The sequence below is a fragment of the Artemia franciscana genome, chromosome 20 (assembly GCF_032884065.1).
Source record: "Artemia franciscana chromosome 20, ASM3288406v1, whole genome shotgun sequence".
NCBI classification, from domain to species: domain Eukaryota; kingdom Metazoa; phylum Arthropoda; class Branchiopoda; order Anostraca; family Artemiidae; genus Artemia; species Artemia franciscana.
The window spans coordinates 36053457-36076539 of NC_088882.1; the positions used below are offsets into that span (position 1 = coordinate 36053457).

At 35.7% G+C, this 23083-nt stretch overlaps 1 protein-coding gene across 1 annotated transcript in view; it reads right to left on the reverse strand.

Annotated features, from left to right (window-relative positions):
* Positions 1-23083, reverse strand: part of LOC136040197 (angiopoietin-2-like) — a gene marked incomplete in the record, with an annotated part of 69646 nt that overhangs the window by 5177 nt on the left and 41386 nt on the right. The window contains 3 exon segments of the mRNA XM_065724347.1: positions 696-849; positions 5136-5313; positions 18355-18486. Of these exon segments, the coding sequence (XP_065580419.1) occupies positions 696-849; positions 5136-5313; positions 18355-18486 (464 nt within the window).

The window sequence follows — 23083 nt, forward strand, 5'->3', positions numbered from 1 at the left end:
CGTATAGAGAGTGAGAGAGAGAAAAGGACTCCACAGAAAACAAATAAACCAAAAATTATTGCTAATTTCCCTAAAAAGCAAAGCTTGTCCATGGGGGAGGTAGAGACAACATAATCCTTAAAAACAAAAAGGACACTTGGTCACCGGCATCACTAGTACCACCACACTAAACCATAAATACAAAAGAACATCAAATATTATACTTTTCCTCCGGGAACATCATATCAACAAAACATCCACAATAAACAATTAAAAGTTATATTCAGCAAAATGCAGTTCCTTAATGGTTTCTATATATATAAATATATATGTATATATAAAACAGAATTAAGAAAAAAAATTCCTGAAATATATCAAGTATTTAGAAATTACTTCAAAGGTCCTAAGTTTATCTTGTTCTTCATTGGGAGTTTTGGCCATATCCAAGGATACTTGAACTGAGTTTTGAAGTGAAGGCATACTGGGAAATACTCAGAGTATAGTAGGAAATGAAGTTGGATTCCCAATTCAAGGCCTTTAAGTTGGTTATAAGTTTCCTTCCGTAGATTATGTAGAGTTCTAAGGCATCAAAAGAAAGTTTCTTGTTTAAAAGGGATTTTGAAAAGACACCTCGGATCGCTCAGATCATGCTTTCACTTTGTACCTCCTTTACTTTGTTTTTTTTTATGGTTCTAATGTGTTAAAAAAAATCTTACTTGTTGTACGTTGAAAAGGGGCTCAAGTTCGATCCATACCATGGATCATTCAAAGAGTCACCGGCATCCCCACTGTAGCCTCCAATCTCTAGTTTATATTGTTCTCTTTCCGAATATAGTTTAAAGCTGGAATATTCGGCAAATCTTCTGCTTCCTAGAAAATAGGGATGCTGAATTGGGTTGTTATCGATAATCTACATTGATGTTAAATTGATAATGAGTTATCTGGGAACTAAGATTATAATATTGGAAGCTATAATAATGGCAGTGGTCAAGTATGGTTCTCGAGCATGGGCGCTTCGGAAGGCTGAGTAAGATGCTTTGAAAAGGATTCGATAGCTTAAAAATCATTTTACAAGCCTTAATGTCGTCTGACCGTCAGGGATGTAATTTTCTATGGGACAGGAGGGCAACTCCCCATCCTAGACCTTGGTTTTCCCCTCCCCCAGACCTCGGTCTGCCCCTCCCTCCGGTGCAATTTAGTTTCTTTCAAAATCTTGTCAAAGTTAGGACCTACAACTCGGACCTAAATCTTGTCAAAACCTGCATAATTGAAGCATCACCAGAAACATATCAGTTTCATTAGTATATATCTACGTGTATAGTACAATAAAGCGCATTTATAGTAATTTAATATTACTAAATAGCACCTTTATGGGACCAAATGTCTTTTTATAGTTTGTACTCTTATTTTCACTTTATTTTGGAAAATTGGCTCCTACTTTACCACCCCCCCCCCCAGAATTTTTTTCAAAATTATGCCACAGCTAACTGTCTCAAAGACAAAAGTTGTCCATCAGCAAATTTTCCCAGAGGACTACTTATGATCGAAAGCTATAGATACTTTGTGGTTTGACTATGAAATTTGATGGAAAGATACAGTGAAATTGTGTTCGCAAAGTATTCAATCAAAGCTTATCGCATCACGGGAACTCTCGAAGCTACCAAATTGATCAAGTGGCATTTGTTTTGTCCTGATTTTTTGGCGTTTTTCCAGCAGGTATGCTAGAAATTTTTAGTAGCTTTTCTTTCCTGGAAGCCTTAAAACTTTTAAAAGTAATTTAGAAATTTAAAAGAAAATTCTGCTCATTCTAAGGATGTTCGATACCACAAATGTCATTTTACGAGTCTCAGCGTCTGTTTACGGTGTGAAAGACATAGGGCCTATTAGGAAAATTTGTCAGAACCACAGGAAGCTTTCGAAGCAATTTTGGTAAAAATTAATAGAGGATCTTAGATGTGTCAACAATTTTCATAAAAAAAATTATTTCTATGTCTGACATAAAAAAAGAGAAGTTACATTTTTCTAAGAAATTTAGGAAAGAAGGTATCGCCTTTTAGTTTCCTGTAATTTATTCGGATATCGGACAGGCTATGGCATTCCCGCCAAATAAATCCTAAATAGTCAGGCGACACGAGCTAGAAAAGTTTATAATGGATGAGACAGGGTAATTTTTCATAGTAATGAGCCCGCTTTTCAGGGGAACCGTTTAAGGACAGCCTTAGGTAAGTGTTTGACTTTCCGTACATGCACAATAAGCTGCGCAAAGGTATCAATGAAAGAAAAATTCAGATGGCTAGGCTACTTTTTATGGATGAAGGATGGTAGATTGCCAAAGATTGTGCTTTTGGCCATCAGTCTGGGGCCGTAAGAAAAACATGTCCAGCCAAAGTAGGAAAGAGGAAGGATTTAAAGGAAATTGGAGTTGTCTAGGGGGGAGGAGGCCGTCTAGTGACAGTCTTAGGTACTTGTTTGACTGATCATAAATAAAAAAAATAAGCTGTGCAAAAAAAATGGAGTTTGGACCCACATCATAAGGTTTCAATGAAAGAAAAGTTCAGAAGGCTAGACCACTTTTTATGGATGAAGGATGGCAGATTGCCAAAGGTTGTACTTTTGGCCATCAGACTAGGGTCAAAGGAAAAACAGGTCCAGCCCAAATAGGAAAGAGGAAGGATTTAAAGGAAATTAGAGCTTCATAGGAGATAGTAAAGAGTGAAGTTTTGAATTGATTGGGATGGAAAAGAAACGCTCATAACTGTATCCTTCTCAGGTCGTTTGATGCTGCAGTGAGTTAGAAATAACCATAGCGGGCTTTACATCAATGAGCAGTTCTTGTTATTGCGCGTATTTTACAGTCCGTTTCAAGAATAGGATTATATTTAGAAAACATTATTTTTTTAATATTTTTTTATATAATTAAGCTTTGAAAATATTAGGGACCAGAAACCTTTATTTATTCTACTATCCTATTTTTTTACAGCTTAGGGTTTGCGTGTGTACACCCCAACAAATTGCACTCTCTGTGTGTAGATTTCAGATAAAATTGAAAAACGATGGCCGAAAAGATAATTTTTTTCAAATGCTGAGGTCCTTTCTTTAACAGGAAAAACACTCTATGCTTCATGTCAAGAGCTCTAACAGTTCAGCCAGGAGAGGTTCAGGGGAGGGGGAGGCAGCGACAAGTTATACTCTTACCAGAATATAAATGAGAACATTTCTCGTTTTCCTCTTGCAATATAATTTTAATGTCTTTTTGTTTTCCAGGGGACCTATTCAGAGTGGAGTCAGTAATGAACTCATCTAACTTCACTCATAATATTATCCGTGAGAAATTTAAATACTTTATCGTATTTATGTTAGATAGTAATATGATATAATTAAACAAAAACCATAAATTTCAATCTGTATGGTGGTTTTGAGTGGAAACTACTAATAAAATTTCACATTGAATAGTAGTGAATTATGAACTTGAGATTTTCACATTGAAGTAGTTGGCATCTTGGGTTTAATCATTGCGGTAGTTGTTTTAAAAAATGCATTTGGCATTTCTGATTTATTTTACTTCAAACCCAAATTTAATAGCTCGAGTTTTTTTTTTTTTTTTTTTTTTTTTTTTTTTTTTTTTTTTTTTTTTTTTTTTTAAGATGGTAGGTATCTCAGAGTATAGGAGTATCTCATCAGACCCTGATTGTTTTTCCTCATAACCTAGGGTAAATGGATACCCGGAATCAAAGACACCACCGAAATATGTTACAGAGGGGGGAGGGCGATTTTCTAGTCAATTGGTAATCAGTGTGGTGGTAATAAATTTGCAACACTTCAACGCTGCAAAAATAGATTTGTTTCTTAATTAATTTATATTTTGGGATTTCAGTTTAAATAATCCCATCCCCACATCAAAAAACCTGGATATAAATGAATTTAAAGAGAAGATCCGAAAAGCGTCTGGAACAATTCTGTCAGGCGATCTACTATATAACCGCCGTATTCTTGCACGAATTTACAATACTTAACCCCCCCCCCCCATGTATCAGCCCTGTCACCTCTCTGTCCTACTTCTACTTTTGATGAGAAAAATAGTATGTTTTACAAGTCTGTAAAATACCTGTCCCCCCTCTTTCGAAGAAACCGACAAGTATCAGCACGTTATAAAGTCAATGATCCCTTAGCTGTGATGTCGATCAGGAAGGTTAAGTTCCTGAATTCTTTAAACTCTGCGCCTAGTAAGTATGAACCAATAGTCAGCAGTTCGTGAAAGGTGTCGTTTTTCACCATTAAAACTGTTTAACACTGTATAAAAATTTCAATGAAAAATAAAAACTGGAAATTACGGTATGCACGGGCCTTAAGCTTTAACAAAGCATTATTTCATTAGTAGGAGGGAATACAGCAGAGGGAATGGGGACTAAAATTCTGCTCTTTGGCCAGTTTCCAAATGATAAAACCAAAATAAAATCAAAAACTTAAATACAGCAGCTGGATTCGCTTGTAATGACTATATCGAATATTGGCTCGCATGAAATTGCCATCCTTCCCTTCCTTCCTTGAGCAGTTCCTTATGCAGCACTGGGTCAATATTCCCTTTCTTATACAGTGCTAGGCCACATTTTTGTTTAATTTTTCTTTTGTTTTTTTGGCTTTTAGCAGTAAATGCTTACACCACCGTATATCAGGCATTATGCATGTGTAAATGCTTACGTGCGTACCGTCATCCCAAAAAAATTTTCAAGACGGAAAAAACCCTAACACCCTTTGGATATCTGGGTAAACACAGGCAGGGGCACATCTGAAGTATTTTACTGGGGGATGGGGATAAGGGGGGTCATTATGTGGATAGTAGAGGGGCATGGGGTAAAAACTAATTTTCTCCGCATTATTGGGAGCAACTACTCCCCTTAGCCCCCTTGCAATGACGCCCTTGCACATAGTCCGTATTTCTAATGGGTAGCTACCAAAAATTTTACTCAATGTATAAAGTAACGAGCAGTTGGTCACTATCCCACCTCAATGTACATCTTGAAGTGCCACATGTGGTGCACAGTTCTGCCACGTTTCGCAAGGTCCACCACAATTCGGACTTACTATTTATAAGTGACCCTCCGAAAGTAATTCAGGGGTGACGTTTTTTTTGAACGTCTGTAATTTTAGAGCTTTACCTTCAAAATCTTCCAAATCCACTCTTAGTGAGTAGTCCTCCACATTTGTTAACATGTAAATATTTTCATTACCAAGCCAAAATTCTCGCAAAGGATCCCCAAATCCCGCTTTATAATCGTCCCAGTTTCGATTGAAGTTCTCACGGCTTTCTCCATAGTCGTCTCTTCGCTGTATCACCTAAAAATCAAAATAAACTGAGGATAGTATGGCCTAAAACGACAGTATAGCCCAAAAGAGTTTGGGTCACCAAAAAACTATCAGCGCCATCTAGCGTCTTGCAACACTTGGCATTTTTTCAAGCTTTGTAATCGTTTTTCTGTCAGGAACTGATATCAGACTTATTATTACCCTAATTTTAAAAATTACACTAGTTAAATTAATTATGCATATTATCACATGGAAAAAATGCCAAGTACTGCCAGATGCTAGATGGCGTTGATGGTTCTATTTTATCGACACTAGCGCCAGTTCGCGATCTTACAAGTTACCCATATTAGTAATTATAATTATTAGTAAGTATAAATATTATTAATTATAAATATCCTGTAATAAGTACAATGTTTGACCTTCTGGGTGGATATGTGCCCCTATCCAGCTCCTTGGATGAGCCCCTGGTTTGACATGAATCCAATCTCATAAGATCCCTAAGAAGTTTACTTTAGAAGTAGGAGAGCTTTATTCTTTCTTTTTCTAATAATTTAGTAAGCTAGAAAAACGTATTATTTCTGCTTTTTTCCGAAGCATTGAAGTAAGTTTTGCAAACTTTGTATAGATTTTTCTTCTCCATATAAAAGTGAATAAAAAAAAAAATTATCACTTATTGTTTTTCAGGCAGACAACCCTGATCGCAAAAAAGAACTCTACAGAAGAGAAGTGTTGATACTCTGCAATTCAGCTACCCTTTCCTCGAGTTCTTTTTCATAAGACTTTCGACGAATGCGGATAATTAGACGTTACTATGAATTATTTCTAATTTTTCTATTTTATTTTGCAAGATAAAATTCGAAAATTATGTAAATACGGAGATGGTAAGAACAGCAGTTAACTGTTAGTCCAATATGCAGTAGAAACTGTAGGGGGAATGGAGTGGTGCCTCAAAACAATTCCAATTCCTCCCTAGAAAAGATACCGTCCTTGAAATCAAAACTTTAAGGTTTACTCCATATTTTCCTGTATTTCCCATATGATGTGATATTTATTCGATAAAAAATGATCAGAAAAAGACAATAGGACATAATACGCAAAGAAAATAGCTAATTAAGAAATGTACAACTATTAAAAAAAAAAAATTCGATGCGCTATACCCAAATGGAATAATCTACAACAACTTTTTATGTCAATAAAATTTCGATTTTCCAAGTAAATCGCCTAATTTTGGACTCCCTATTTAACTTGCCTATTTCTTACGTTTTCTCTAAGCTTTTCTCTTTCCTTCAAATTGAAATTCTGAATGCACCCCTATGTTCATTTTAATACCAACATTTTAATACTAATACAAGTTTATAGAAAGCACGTAGATGTAAGCACTAGCTTTCAAATAAGCCCTTATAGATCTTGCTACGATACTCAAGTGGCATACTAACGCTGGACAGAAACAAGGAAAAAGCTACAAAAACAGACACATCAATGCTACCCAGGCCAAAATATGATTTTCTATGGCTTTCCTTGTGGGTAGATGAAAGTTCCTGGTTAAGGGTATTAAACCATGGTTTTAGGGTACTGTTGATCCCCTGACCTAACTATCAGAAGTATAGTTACAGAAGTACCGCTATAGTTACAGAAGTTACAGAAGAAGCGGTACCGCTTCCGATAGTATAAGTTACTCTAATCGCTCTTTAAAGTCTCTGATAAAACTCCTTTTAAAAACTTTAAACAAGAAAATAAACTACTTTTCGCTATCTTGGAAAGAGGTTAAGTTAAAAAAAGAATGAAACTTTCAGCGTGGATGTCCAGACTGAAGAATGGCCTGGAAAGGTATTTTGAAGCACCAATCTCTACTCCTTCTCCTTACACCTTCTCTACTTCTCCTTCTCCTTCTCTACTCTTCTTACAGGGTACTGACCATTGCGACTTTAAAAATTTTTGTGTTATATAAGTGAAACTTTACGAAATAGATTTCTTGTTTAAATGAGTTACAAGAAAAGAGTTTCCAGTTTGACAATTTTTTTTCAATACAAATATTTCAGGAAAAAAACTTCAAAAAAACAAAAAACAACATAGATATGCCTTAAAATTCTACTCAAATGACAAGAACCGCATTTTCAAAGCTAAAACCAGAGAAAAAGAAACAAAAAACAAAAAATTATGGTAAAATACTTTTTCAAAGTTCCTGTAGGTATAGACCTGTCAAATAAGCAAATTTCTAAAACCTAAAAATGTGAAAAGGATTAACAAAGTATCTTGGCAGTATCTCCCCCAAACAGGTTTTAGCCTTGGATTCATTACTGAAAGTTTCATTTTCCTAATTTAACCATTTTTCAAGATAGTAAAAAGTAGAAGGCGAACTTAATTTTTGTCTTTGCATGTGTTTTTTAATTAATTCGTACTAGTCAGGAGCTCAGCAAAAGTTCATTTAACTTAACGTTTAAGTTGTTCGATTTGACATTTTGGTCAATAAAAGTAAGCTGTATTTTCTACGCCCGCTGTTGGTTATTCCTCCTACCCGGGTAGGTTTGGAAAAAAAGGTTTAGGCGAGTTATTTAATATATGTTAAGAGGGAGCCTCCCTCCTCTTTATTTACACTACTGGTGGTTGATCTTTACACACCCGTAGTAATAGTATCCCCCTCCCCCTTCAAATATATAATAGGTAATTTTTATCATTACTACCACCGCTCTCGATAAGGTTTCAAACTTTCTTTTAAACTCTTGAAAATTTGTTTTTGTTATTACTTTACGTATCTTAGATATGTTACGTATCTTACATAATCTTAGGGCATAAGCATAAGATTGAGGAAGTTGAGAAGGAAACATGTTAAGAATACAATTGTTGCTTCAGATTATGTAGAAAAATTGCACTCAACATTTTTGACTGTCATTCCAGTATACTTTAGCCCCAACCTCCACCCCTAATGCGCAGCTATATAGCCCAAATTATACATTTCCCATGTATTTTATAATTCGTCACTATTGTGACAAACTTTTGTGACAAATTAGGGGGGGGTACAGTATATTAGAATCGCAGTCAAAATGTTTTAACTACGTTTCTAGGCTTATACCTTACTTTTTCCTGTACAGCGTAACCTACGAGCATATATTAATATATATATAATAAAGATAATAGTTATCATTCCTGATTAGTTTTAAACGAGATTATTCGAGACTTATTAGCGAATTTCTCACAAAATGAACTATTTCATTTTCAGTTACAATTATCCGTGGTTCAGTCTTTACTAAGTTGCAGCTAACACTGCAACCATGACATATCGACGATTCAAAGAGCTATTGTCTTCATAATTAATGCGTCAGATCATTTTAGTCCTGTTAGTAAATGAGTCAAGGATACACACAATATAATCATATATGAAATGCTTCATTATTGAGCCCTATACGAATTGCCTTCCGGAAGACAATGTTCTTTGAATTTGTGTAACCTTGATCTTAATAGGTTGAACAGAGAAAGACACGAATAACATAAAAAAGACACTTTTTTTCGTGAATAAGAATGGGCGTGGTATTATCACTATTTTAAAAGTATTTATTCTAGGTCATGTTCCACAATAAGACAAGGGCAACTATTTTCCCCTTTAGGGCTATGAAAAGACTCGTATTTTACTGAAAGAAAGTCAAGGTGGTTGCCTAAATTAGATTGAGAAGATTAACACTTTTAGTAGTTCTTAATTTTAATTAGGGTTATAATGATTTAATTAGCGTCATACGAACTTGAATCAGCTTGGGATAACAAACGTAAGAGAGATAGAGAGGGCCACTAATAAAGCCTAGTACACCACCATTCTATTCACCTTATTCATCTTGGTCTCCGCTGTGGGATTGCCGCTCACACAAAAGGAGAGGTAGACGGGGTCTCTTCTAATCGTCTTATACATGAATCAAAATAAGGTCAAATCTGGTCTCAACAATGTATGTTTAAAGCTCCCCAGTATGGCTAGTCCTTAATGTCATTATTAAACCAATTAAGTCAAGTCTTAAACTCCAAATGACCATGCCTAACAATATGCATTTATTTTCGATTTATTCCAGAATGGCCTGTGACTATTATATCTTATCATAGGCAGTGCAATAGCGCTGCCTATGATAAGATCGATGCTATATTATTTTAGACCAGGGCACTTCGCATAAAAGTTATTGCAGAAGCTTTGAAAGGAGCGAATTTGAATGAGAGTTGAAAGGGCTAGTGGCCTTTTTAATAGTCGAAAGTGATTGGAGGGCAACCAACCCCCCACCCATCATTTCTCCAAATACATTTAATCAAAACTTGCAGATAACCCTTTTGTTCAGTATAGTTGAAAGGCACAGAAATTATGTCTTTGAAGATGACAAGTTGACAACTCTTCCATAAACCTCAGGGAATGGGTTACAAGTTATGTCCTTGGGGGATATAAGGTTTTTATAGAAAGGGTGGTCACACAGAATTAGGAGGGGGCTCATTGGACTGGTAATCAGAAGTTCTAATGTCCTTTTTAAGACTCAAAAGTGATGGACAGGAGGCTACCCCCTCCCCCCCACACGTCTTATTTTCCAGAAATGTACCTGATAGAAATTTCGAGATAGCCATTTATTTAAAAAATAGGCCAAAGATCATAGGCAGCACAAAAGCACTGCCTAAGTAAAGAGTGTTGTGGGCATAATGTATGTTATCTTGTTTTTTATTTTCTTTTTTAGACCAGGGTGCTTTGTTTAGAAGGAGTTGTCGTAGAAACTTCAAAAGGGGCTCATTCCATTGGGAATTACTCTACGGACTGTGGTCTTATCTTACGAGCAATTGTAGCGATGTGGGCACAACGTATTATTATTTTTTCTAGACCTGGGCACTCCGTATAGAAGGAGTTGTTGTAAAAACTTTAAAAAGGGCTCATTCAATTATAAATTGGAAGGGCCAGTGCCATTTTTAGTGGTTGAAAGTGATTGGACGGCAGCCAGCCCCCCCCCCCCACGCCCATCATTTACCCAAACACACTCAATCCAACTTTTGACCTAGAAATTTTATTCAGAGTAGTTCAAAGATTCAGAAATTATGTATTTGAGGATGACATATCCCCCCCCCTAAAGCCCCCAGGAGAAGAATTGTAAGTTAGACCTTGGGGGCATATCAGGTGTTATAGAAAGGATGGTCGTATAAACTTTGGAAGGGGCTCATTGGATTAGAAGTCAGAAGTTCTGGCGCTCTTTTTAAGAGTCAAAGAAATCAGAGGGCAGCTACCCCTCCCTTCCCGTAGTATTTTCCCAAAACACATCTGAAAGAAATTTTGGGATAGCCATTTGTTCGAAACATAGACCAAATATCACACAAAAATGCCTTTGGCATTGACACAGCCCCCCTCCCCTCAGAATCTGGGGACAAGGGTTGCTTTTTAAGCTGCTGGGGTATATAAAATTTTATAGAAGGAGTGGTCGTCGGAACTTTAGATGAAGCTCATTTTGTTAAAAGGAAATATATCTAGTTCCCTTCAAGAGCCGAAATGATGGAGGGCAACCAGCCCCAACCCCTTCCTTACTTCCCCTTTTCCCCAAACGCATCCAATAGGAATTGTGAGATAGCCACTGTGTTCGCAATAGTCCAAAGAGCATATAGCGATGTCTTCAGGGTGGACACAACCCCCCAGAGCCCAGGGGCAGGGGTTTTGAGTTATGCTCCGGGGAATATAAAGTTTTTATAGAACGGGTGGTCGCATAAATTTTGGATCGGAATGCGTTTATTTGATTGGAAGTTGGAAGTTCTAAAGTGAATGGAGTGAATGGAGGGTAACCATTCCCACTCCAAAGCCTATCATTCTCCAAAATACATTTGATGAAAATTTTAAGAGAGTTGTTTTGTTCAGCACTGTTGAAAGAACAGTAATTATGTCTTTGGGGATGTCAACCTCTCCACAGTCCTCAAGAAAATTCCTTCATTGTTTACATTTTGTATATGTTATTGGATTATCAAAAAAGCCTAACTCAAGAGGGATTGAGCATATTAATTTGTAACTTAGTAGAAACGATAAGGGAGATGATCAAAAAGGCAATGTTTGTATGCTTCCACTACTACTACAACTACCACACTACTCCATCTACAATATTAAGGGGAAATTTGAAATAAACGATAAGACGCTATGAGCATGAAAATTGTCAAAAGAGTGTATCTCAAGAATTGACTAGGGCATTCAGTTGGAACCTTATAGAATGCTGGCAGGGGAAGATCATCTGACCAAAAGGCAATATGAGCACGCTACTACTAATGCTACTATCCCTGCTGTATTTACTACTGCTATTACTACTACTACTGCTATTACTTCAACTACTAATTCTATTAAAACTACTTGTAAGGCTAGAGCACTGAGACAAAAATGAACTAACATGTTATCAAAATTACATATTCGCAATGTTATTGCAATGGGTAATTGTATTAAGCAGAAAATTCCAGGAAATTTGGCAATATTTTAATACTGCGGCTACTACTAGGACAACTGCTATTACAAATAATTCAAGGAATTTTGAATGGGAAAAAATGAACTGAATCTCAAAATACCATCTGTATGCAGGTTGTCAAAAGGGCGTAACAGAAATATCTTGGGAACAATTTGAAGTGTGAAGTTGAAAATAACAGGGCTTGTTGTGGGGATGTAGAAAAACCGATAATATTTGCATCCTAATCCAACTACTGCTCCAACTGCTGTCAATTAATGATTCTTCTACTACTACTGCCACTAAAGCTAACGCTAATACTATCAATTTTACTGCTACTGCTACGACTGCTGCTATTAAAAGTAAGGGTACTAAGGCGAAAAATTTGGAATTTATTGAAATTGTATGAAACTAAATCAACACCCACAATGCCTGCACAGGTTGTCAAGCAGAGACCGACAACCCTCATGCCTTCTCAAGAACAGTACATAATTTGCACTTTTACCAAAACAAAATTAAATGTTTTGACTTTTTTACTTTAATAAATAAAAATTATCAAAACTTTGAGGAATAAGTCTCAGTATATATATATATATGTTAAACTGATAATTCGCGATCTTTTTTCAGTAAATTGCAAATTGTAATAGTAAAATAAAAAGTAAATGTTCTGGTCTTGAGAAAGCACGGGGTTTTCAGCCCTACTCATGTTATTTTTGCTCGTTTTGAGTTTGACTCGGTTATTTATTTTAATTTCTGTTCGTTTTGGCTTTCATTTGTCTAATAATAGTGATTTTTGGTAGTTTTACACTTTAAAGATTATTTAAATTCATTTCTGCTCACTTTTGGCTAAATGGAGCTCTTTACTTTTCCTTGAAATAAACTGGTTGTGTGGAAAAACTTTGTTCAATCAAGTCCAAAGTCTAAATTCGGCCATTCGGGGCTTGTGATAGTGGCACTTAGAAATAAACATCTTATACTACCGAAATATATTTATTTATGTTTCGTTCCAGGATACCCTTTGACTATTATATCTTACTTCCTTAAACGATTAATGATCGGGTATTTATTTATTTATCGATAACTTTTTCTCAAAAACGGCAATATAGTTTTTCTTTCTTTTAAGCGAGCGAATCTCGGTCTCCTGGTACTAATCATTAATTATAGTATATAACTTAATATTTTAAGATAAGGAATATATCAGCGCCACTGTGCACAACTGACAATTTGGCCCTAGTAAGGTCAAAACAGCAACCGGATCAAGCGGCAGACACAATTCAATTTTTTTGTTTAGCCAAGGGGGTTCTCTATATATTGGTCATGGAATAATACCCATATCACAAGCTCACTGGCCGATGGGGTAGATGGTCAGTGCCCTCTCCGAGATCTCGAGACTTTTGAGTTTGCCCCATATCTGTAATATTTTGGTTTCAAAATTCTTTGCAAGTGTTTTCAAAAATCAGTTTAGTTTCCAATGCTAGAATCCAAATCTGCAGAATTTTAACTCCGAATCTATATGGAAAACTCCGCTCCCCATACTGGGGAGTGGAGTAGGTTCTATCACTATAGGTTCTATTACTATCTTAGCTCTATGACTATCTACCTTGGTTCTATTGCCCTAGCAATGACGCATGGACGGATAATAGACAGACATATCTATTCACAAATGAACTAACATCATTTTTATAGAATCCTAATAAGGGGGGGGGGGTTATTGCCAGATTTGCCTCTCATTCAATTGAACTGTCTTGGCCTTTTCTACAATTAGCCATGACTTGATGCCCACAACTGTTCCATTTTAATTCAAAAACTCATCCCATACCTGGATGAAGTGGAAGGAGGTAGGTACGGTCATATACCAAACAATTTTTATTTTTTTCAAGTAATACAGTAAGACAACCTTTTGCGATTGCACAACAAATTAGTGCCCTCTCCGAGGGCACTAATTTGTGTGTTCATGACTAGTGTGACACGATTAGTGTATTCATGACAGTGAATGAAAGACCAAATCGCCTCCGTACTTATTCAACGAAACTTTAAAAATGCTAAATTTTAAATTTAGTATTCAAACTATAAGATTCTTTTTGTGCTAACTATAATTTTGAATTCAATTTCTAAAAACGACTATGTAACAATAATGTTCCCGGGATGAATTCCTAAAAAGGTGTTCCCCAAGAAAATTTTATTATTGGGTCCCATTTTTTCAAGATTTAATTTTTCGAACGCGTTTTCCAATATTTTTAGTGTTCTGAGGCTAGTTTTTTTTTCCAATATTAGAGCGGAAGCAGTTCGTGGTAACGAACAGTGAGCAAGGACTGACTCAGCCCAATAGTAGCCGAAACTTAAAAAAATGGAATTTTTATTACAATTAATACATCAAAGCACTGTTTTTTTGTTGACTCCAGATATACACGACTCATTGATATTGATGTCATTCATCAAAAAGCTATGGGTCAGAAAGTAATTGCCTGATTTTCGAAAGAGAGGAGAAACACAACTAAAAAGTCACGAGATCTCAACGAAAATCACACCATCAGGTTTAAAATATCAGAGAACCTTATTGTGGAGATTTCAAAATCCTGTCTATAAAGATGTGGAATATTGTATTTTTTTGGCAAAAGAAAGAATAGTAATGTGTGTTTATTTGCTTTTTTCCCGAAGGGTGATCTTATCGAACATATGCTAGAAGAAGATCGGGAGAGGGCTCATTCAAACTGAAGTTAAAAATTCCAATGCCCTTTTTAAGAACCGTAAAGATTGAAGGAAAAATACTCCCATGCCCTTTCTTTCTTAAATACATCTCATCAAAATTTTTGGGATAACCAATTTGTTCAGTTTAGTTAAAAGGTTTAATAAGTATGTCTCTGGGGATGAATTGACCCCCCACAACCTTGGGGAGCTATGTGAAACTATTTGCACCCAGATGGCCAAAAAGCCGAGAACGGCTAAGGGTATTAAGTTGAAACTTTCGAGGAACACACAAGGGGATGCTCAAATAAATCAAAAGACACTATGTGAATCCAGGTTTTCAAAAGGATGTACTTAGAAAACCTTAAGAGCGGTTTAGGGTATAAAGTTGAAAATTTCGGGGAATGCTGAGGGTAATGTTGAAATAAGTCAAAAGACCCTACATCCATCCAGGTTATCATAAGGGTGTATCAGCCATATCTCAGGAACAGCTAAGAGTGTTAAGTTGAAACTTTCAGAGAAACTTGAAAGAATAGCTGGGCTAAATCAAATACACTATGTGCATCCAGGTAATCAGAAAAAATATCGCAGGAATGGTCAAGGGTATTTAAGTTGAAAATTTCAGTGAATGTTGATGGGGAAATTGAATTAAATTAGAGAAGATTTAAATTAAACGTTTTTGCAAATCCATACGTGACACTTTTCTTCAAACTAATTTAACGAAACACAAGTGACCTTGACGATATGAAGGGATTGGAAGCTTCACGGGCAAATATATATTTTGGGTTACATATTTGACTATTAGGAATGAGGGGGTAAAGTAAAATGAAGCACTTTTGGAAATCATATAAGCAAGTATTTTCGGATTGTTTACAATAGTTTTTCAGAATTTTATATTCTTTCCTAATCAGGGGGGCGAATCGCTAAACCTATGGTAAAACTGCATGTCCCAAGGCCCTTTCTCTTAAGGAATTGCATTTGTTTACGTAGATATAGCAAATAAGTCGGTACAGCTTTCCACTGCGCTGCTTTTAGACGGCTTTGTGCCGTCTTGAGCTGTTAGAATAGTCTTAATAAGTAAGACCATTCTAACGGTCATTGTTGCACAACGCTCTTTCAAGAAAGTCCAGTGAGTCAAAGACTGATAGTAAATTAGCGACAATGGTCAGAGTTCAATACGAGAAAATACATGTGAGAGCTCAGTTAACAATTCATTGGTTTCTATGAAAACCACAGACAAACAGAGATGTATTACTTGTAAGAAATGTTGCCACTAAAAATTTTTTGTTCCATTAACTGGCTTGACTATTTTTCACAAAATAACAAATAAGGCTTAAAAAAGGCGGGTTTATTTGTCTCTCAGGAAATTGCACTTCCTTCCCTGTCTAGATCTGTAACTCAGTATTAGTTTGGATTTCTTTATAATTTAAAGTTGGTTGCTTTTTTTTTGTTTTATCCACTCTTTTGTTTCAAAATATTATACCCATTTTCTATATAGTCTCATTTGTTGGATTTCATTAATGGAAAGGCAGTGTAGTCTAATAAATTATTTAGTAAAAGTAATTTAGACTAATTATTGGGTATTTTTCTTCCTTCTACATAGATTTACCTTGTTGTAGCTCAGTAGATTGATGCTCTGTTCGGCAATACAGAGACCAGGGTTCGATTCCCCCCGCCAAAGGCTGGGTGACTAGCTTTCCACTTGTCCCTACAAAAATGACCCAACAACTGGAACATCAATTCGACCCCATTTGAGCCAGCAATAGTTTTATCTTTTCTTATCTGCATAGATGAGGGATATTCAAATTGACTTGTGATAGTAATAAGTCAATAATCTATATATATAAAAATAAGTTGTCTGTGTGTGGATCTGTGGATCTGTGGATCAGGTGACGTCATGTTTGTACGCATATGACGTCTGAATTATTTCACACTAATACAAAAGAAAAAAAAACTAAAAAAGGAAAAAACTACAAAAAAACTAAAAAGAAAAAAAACTAAAAAAGCTAAAAAACTAAAAAAAAACTAAAAAAAGGTAAAAATCTAATAACTAACAAAAAAACTGAAAAAAATAAAAAAAGGCAAAAACTACAAAAAAAAATAAAAACTAATAAAAAAACTAAAAAACTAAAAAAAGGTAAAAAACTAAAAAAAACTAAAAACTAAAAAAGAAAAAAACTAAAAAAAAGGAAAAAAGTGAAAAATAAAAGAGAAAAAGAAAACTAAAAATATATGAATAAATATATATAAAAATAAGTTGTTTGTGGGTTATGTCTGTCTGTCTGTCTGTCGAGTGACGTCGTGTTTGTCCGCATATGACGTCTGAATTATTTCACACTAATACAAAAGAAGAAAAAAAACTAAAAAAGGTAAAAACTACAAAAAAAACTAAAAAGAAAAAAACTAAAAAAGCTAAAAAACTAAAAAAAACTAAAAAAAGGTAAAAAACTAAAAACTAAAAAAAACTGAAAAAACTAAAAAAAAGGCAAAAACTAAAAAAAAACTAAAAACTAATAAAAAAACTAAAAAAGCTAAAAAACTAAAAAAACTAAAAAAAGGTAAAAAACAAAAAAAAACTAAAAACTAAAAAAGAAAAAACTAAAAAAAAGGAAAAAACTGAAAAATAAGAGAAAAAGAAAACTAAAAAAATATTAATAAATATAAAAAATATAAATATAAATATAATATAAATTAGCAATCAACAAAGCACCGAGACACAAATGACGACCGGGACACAGGGAGTATAAATGACGACCAGGACATAAGTAAAAAAAAAACTAAAAAAACTAAAAAAATGGTAAAAACTACAAAAAAACTAAAAACTAATAAAAAAACTAAAAAATCTAAAAATCTAAATAAACTAAAAAAGAAAAAAAAAGAAAAAAGGAAAAAAATAAAGGAGAAAAACAAAACTAAAAAACGAATGTATATACAGACCGGGACACCGGGATACAAATGACGACCGGGACACAGGGAATATAAATGACGACCGGGACACAGGGACACAACTACAATGGGGACGCCGGGGGGCACAGGGGGATATAAATGACGACCGGGACACCGGGACACAAGGAATATAAATGACGCCCGGGACACTCAAAGAGAAATCACAGACTGGAACACCGGGACACAAATGACGACCGGGACACAGGGAATATAAATGACGACCGGGACACAGGGACATAACTACAAAGGGGACGCCGGGGTGCACAGGGGGATATATAAATGACGATGGCGACTCAGGGAATGGTCGATTAACAATCACCATCAACAAAGCTCAAGGGCAATCATTAGAATCATGAGGTATAGATCTGAATACGGATTGTTTTCCCATGGACCATTATATGTTGCATGTTCAAGAGTCGGTAAACCTGAAAATCTATTTATATGCACAGACAATGGGACAGCAAAGAATGTTGTATATTCGCAAGTTTTACGTAGTTAAAAACATATATATATATATATATATATATATATATATATATATATATATATATATATATATATATATATATATATATATATATATATATATATATATATATATATATATATATATATATATATATATATATATATCTATATTCACAGGTGGGACATAGGGACACAACTACAATGGCGCTTAACTAATATGGCGCGTAACGACTTACGCGCGGGGGGGCTTGGGGGGGCGCAAAGCGCCCCAACCAACTAGGTGTTGGGGTGGCGCCAAGCGCCACCCCAACAGCTAGTAATTAATAATAATACGGCATGATAATTATACGTCATAGCAATGATACTTCATAATAGTAGTACGTCATAATAATAATACATCATCATAATGATACGTCATAATAAAAATACGTCATACTAATAATACGTTATAATATGCGTCATAATAATAAATGATGGAATTATAGCACAGTTTTAACACTAAGGTATTGGTAATAATCTCGATCTTTCGAGACTTCTGTAAAAAAAAAATACTTACCGTCCAGCCACCACCAGCTGTCTCCATATCACAGTAAACTTTTAAGTACCAAAATGCCGTGTCTCTAATAAGTAGATAGTAGATACCAGATTGACTGAGGCCTTGTTCATACAATTCTGCACAAGAATAACCCTGGAAACAATTATGAGAATTATATTATGTTCTTGTTTAGTCTAACCCCAAAGAAATAGAGGAAATAATCTTGTCAAGAAAGTAATCCCCAAGAAAACAGAGTGAAAAATGTTGCTGCTCGAAACTTTTTGCTGTTTTTACAGGCTTAAAATTTCACTGAGACGAGCCAATTAAAAGATACATATCTATTACTTCTTTTTAATGGCCGAAACTCTCACATACGAGCGTAGGAAAACTAGCCATGTGCGTCAAATAGCTTTTGACGCACGTTTACGTAAATAATTTGATTAATATACTAAATACGTTACCGACATAAACCAATGAGATTGAAGCACACGTTTTTTTACCGCAAGATTATGGGGAAATAAACTAAGTTTTCTCTTTGCCGCAGCATTACAATTCGGACACACCTGCCACAGGCACCTGCCACAGCTCATTTATTGAAGGTTAAATGCGCACGTGCCTTTGGCGCACAGAACCCTGAGACAATAGCCCCAATCATAATAGCCCAGCCTGAATTAGCCCAGTCATAACAATTTTATAATTTAATAAAAAGATTTAAAAATAAAACAGTGTGCTTTATTTTAGGAGATGTCAGTTTGGATTGAGCTTGGGTTTTTAATGATTGTATATTTCAATAAATTAATTTTGTTTTGGTTTTAATAGTTTTGCTGGATAGTTGGTGCTAATAGTGGTGCTAATAGTTTGGTGCTAATAGTGGTGCTAATAGTTGGTGCTAATAGTGGTGCTAATAGTTTGGTGCTAATAGTGGTGCTAATAGTTGGTGCTAATAGTGGTGCTAATAGTTGGTGCTAATAGTGGTGCTAATAGTTGGTGCTAATAATGGTGCTAATAGTGGTGCTAATAGTGGTGCTAATAGTTGGTGCTAATAGTGGTGCTAATAGTGGTGCTAATAGTGGTGCTAATAGTTTTTAATTCCTATCAAACCCATTGCTAAGCATTAACTAAAACAATCGTTTTTTTCTTTCTTTATTACTTTGTCCAGTGGGTTTTGCTAATTAAGTACAATGTCCAGGGCCCAAGAACACAAGCATTTTTTTTCGTTTTGAAAGGGACAAAAAAAAACAATATGGTGAATCAAAACAAAAATTTAAGAGAATTATTGTAAAGTCAAGGAAATATGTTGATTCTGAGGAAGGCAAGGGCCCAAAGACCCTAACCCAGACGTACAAACCTGTCCAGGACTCATGGTACGGGAATATCTACGAGATGTTAAAGTTTTGTCGATGTTTCTCCGATTTGTATTTTGCCCTGACTACAAATATGATGTTTGCATTGTGTCATCAATATACACTCACCGTCTCAAGGGCCACGACAAAATTGCTGGGGCAGCAATAGTCACTCTATTGTCGTTATAATGAATGTGCTGGATAAAGTTCTTTAATGAGTTGACAGTAAATATAGCTGACAAAATGACTATGATCTGCTTGTCAAATGACTAATAAATATGAAAGCCGGGAAAAAGTGAGTGAGTTTAAGTGTCATAAAGTACATTTGTGATTGAATTGTGATTGAGACGAGTTTACTGGTATTGTATCCTTACAAACGTTTGCAAATAAGTTTAAAAACTTAAAAAAGGCACAAAAAAGGTGAATTATACAAAAAATGTAAGAGAATATATGAAAAATCATCAAAATAAGTTTGGGGAAATGTTTGTGGGGATGTTTCGGGAAAAGGACACAAAGACCGTCTCGCTTATGTGCAAATCTATTCAGGACTCAGGGTATTAGATCAGCTACAGTATGCAAAAATATTTCTTCGATTAGTATATTTAGGTGAATATGCAAGAGGGAAATATATCGCAAAGACAAAAAGTCACGATTTAGTATTCATAAATATTTCATAATCCCAATAATTGACGATTTAGTAATTATGATTTAGCATTACCTCGTAACCACAGCAACAGATAACATGAAAAGTTTTCAACGTGGTAAGCTGTAATTTACAATCAACAAAATTACAACATTCCCGAAATAACCATTGTGCACAATGGACAAGTATTTCAAATGGACAAGTAATTAATTTAGTATCTGCCTGAGACTCTAAGCAGGCCGCCTATTAGGGTTCGGTCACTTGTTCGCCTGTGAGTCCAAGCAAATTCAGTCCCCATTTCGCATACAAGCCCAGTCATTGTCCGTTATGAGTGAACCCAGAAACCTTGATAATCCCTAAAATTCTATGACTTTTGCCCAAGATGATGCATGGATGATAGACTATCCATCAACAAGTGAAAATGAAACCAATTTTATACATTCCTGAAAAAGGCTTATGCCAGCTATGCCTCTCACTCAGACTATCTGTCTTGAAATTTCCTCCAATTAGCCATGAGTTGATGGCGACTGTATTTTAATTTAAAACTAACAGACTCAGTCCATTGATTTTGCGTTTAATTAAAATCAAGTTGCCACGAATCCATGGATAATTGGAGAAAAAGGTAGGACAGTTGATAGTTTGAGTGAGAGGCACAGTAGGCATAAGCCTTTCCCAAGAATGTATAAGAATGATGTCATCAAAAATGATGTCAAAAGACCAAAAATATAAATTTTTGTTAAAGCCAGATTCGCTTCTCGCTCAATCGGACTGCCTGTCCTGGCTTTTTCTACAATTAGCCATGGATTAATGCCCACAAATACTTGAATTTAATTTAAAATTCAAAGTAAAAATATATTAAAACAAGAGCTAAGAGCTCATATGGCACCTGTGACAAGGCAAGAAAAGCTAAGAGCCAAGAGCTCATATGGTATGAGTTCTAAAAAATTCTAAGAATCAATAGAGTTATTTAAAAGGAAACTTAGAGGCTTAGTGCCGGTCAGGATTTAAAATAAGATCTCTCAGTCACGATGTCCTTCTAAATATCAAAATTCACTAAGATCCGATCACCCACTCGTAAGTTATAAATGCCTCGTTTTTTCTAATTTTTCCTCTCCCTTTAGCACCCCAGATGGTCGAATTTGGGAAAACGACTTTATCAAGTCAATTTGTGCAGCTCCATGACATGTCTACCAATTTTCATCGTCCTAGCACGTCCAGAAGCACCAAACTCGTCAAATCACTGAGCGAATCCATTACGGTTACGTCAATCGTGTATCAAGGACATTTGCTTATTCTATCCACCAAGCTTCACCCCGATTCCTCCACTCCAAGCGCTTTCCAAGATTTCCCCCTCCAACTCCCCCGATGTCAACAGATCTGGTCGGGATTTGGAATAAGAGCTCTGAGACATAAATTCCTTCTAAATATCAAGTTTCATTAAGATCCGATCACCCGTTTTTAAGTTAAAAATACCTCAATTTTTCTAATTTTTCCGAATTAACACCTCTCCCAGCTCCTCCAAAGAGAACGGATCCTTTCCAATTATGTCAATCACGTATCTAGAACTTGTGCTTATTCTTCCCATCAAGTTTCATCCCTGTCTCTCCGCTCTAAGCGTTTTCCAAGATTTCTGTATCCCTCCTCCAACCCCCTATGTCCCCGGATCCAATTCGAGTAGAAAATGGAGAATCAGAGACATAAGATCCTTATATATATATATCAAGTTTCATTAAGATCTGATCACCTAATCGTAAGATAAAAATACCCCACTTTTCACGTTTTCCAAGAATTCCGGTTTCCCCCTCCAAATCCCCCCAATATCACAGGATCTGGTCAGAATTTAAAATTAGAGCTTTAAAGCACAAGATCCTTCTAAATATCAAATTTCATTAAGAACTGGTGACCCGTTCGTAAGTTACAAATACCTCATTTTTCCGAATACCCCCCCCCCAACTCTACCAAAGAGAGCAGATCCGGTCCGATTTTGTCAGTCACGTATCTTAGACAGGTTTTTATTCTTCCCATCCAGTTTCATCCTGATCTCTCCTCTTTAAGTATTTTCTAAGATTTCCGGTCCCCCCTACTGACCCCCCCCCCCCCAATGACGCTGGATCCAGTTGAGATTTAAAATAAGAGATCTGAGTTACGAGGTCCTTCTAAATATGAAGTTTAATGAAGATCCGATCACTCCTTCGTAAGTTAAACATGCATCATTTTTTCTAATTTTTCAGAATTACCCCCCCCCCCCCCCCCAATAGAGCGGATCCATTCCAATTATGTCAATCACGTATCTAAGACTTCTGCTCATTTTCCCCACCAAGTTTCATCCCAATCCCTCAAATCTAAGCGTTTTCCATGATTTTAGGTTCCCCCTCCCCAAACTCCCCCCAGTATCACCAGGTCCGGTCGGGATTTAAAATAAGAGCTTTGAGACACGATATTCTTCTAAATAACAAATTTCATTGAGATCCGATCACCCGTTCGTAAGTTAAAAACACCTCATTTTTTCTAATTTTTCAGAATTAACCCTTCCCCCCCCAATAGAGTGGATCCATTCCAATTGTGTAAATCACGTATCTAAGACTTCTGATTATTTTTACCACCAAGTTGCATCCCGATCGCTCCAATCTAAGTGTTTTCCATGATTTTAGGTTCCCCCTCCCCAAACTCCCCTCAATGTCACCAGATCCGGCCGGGATTTAAAATAAGAGCTTTGAGACACGATATCCTTCTAAATATCAAATTTCATTGAGATCCGATCACC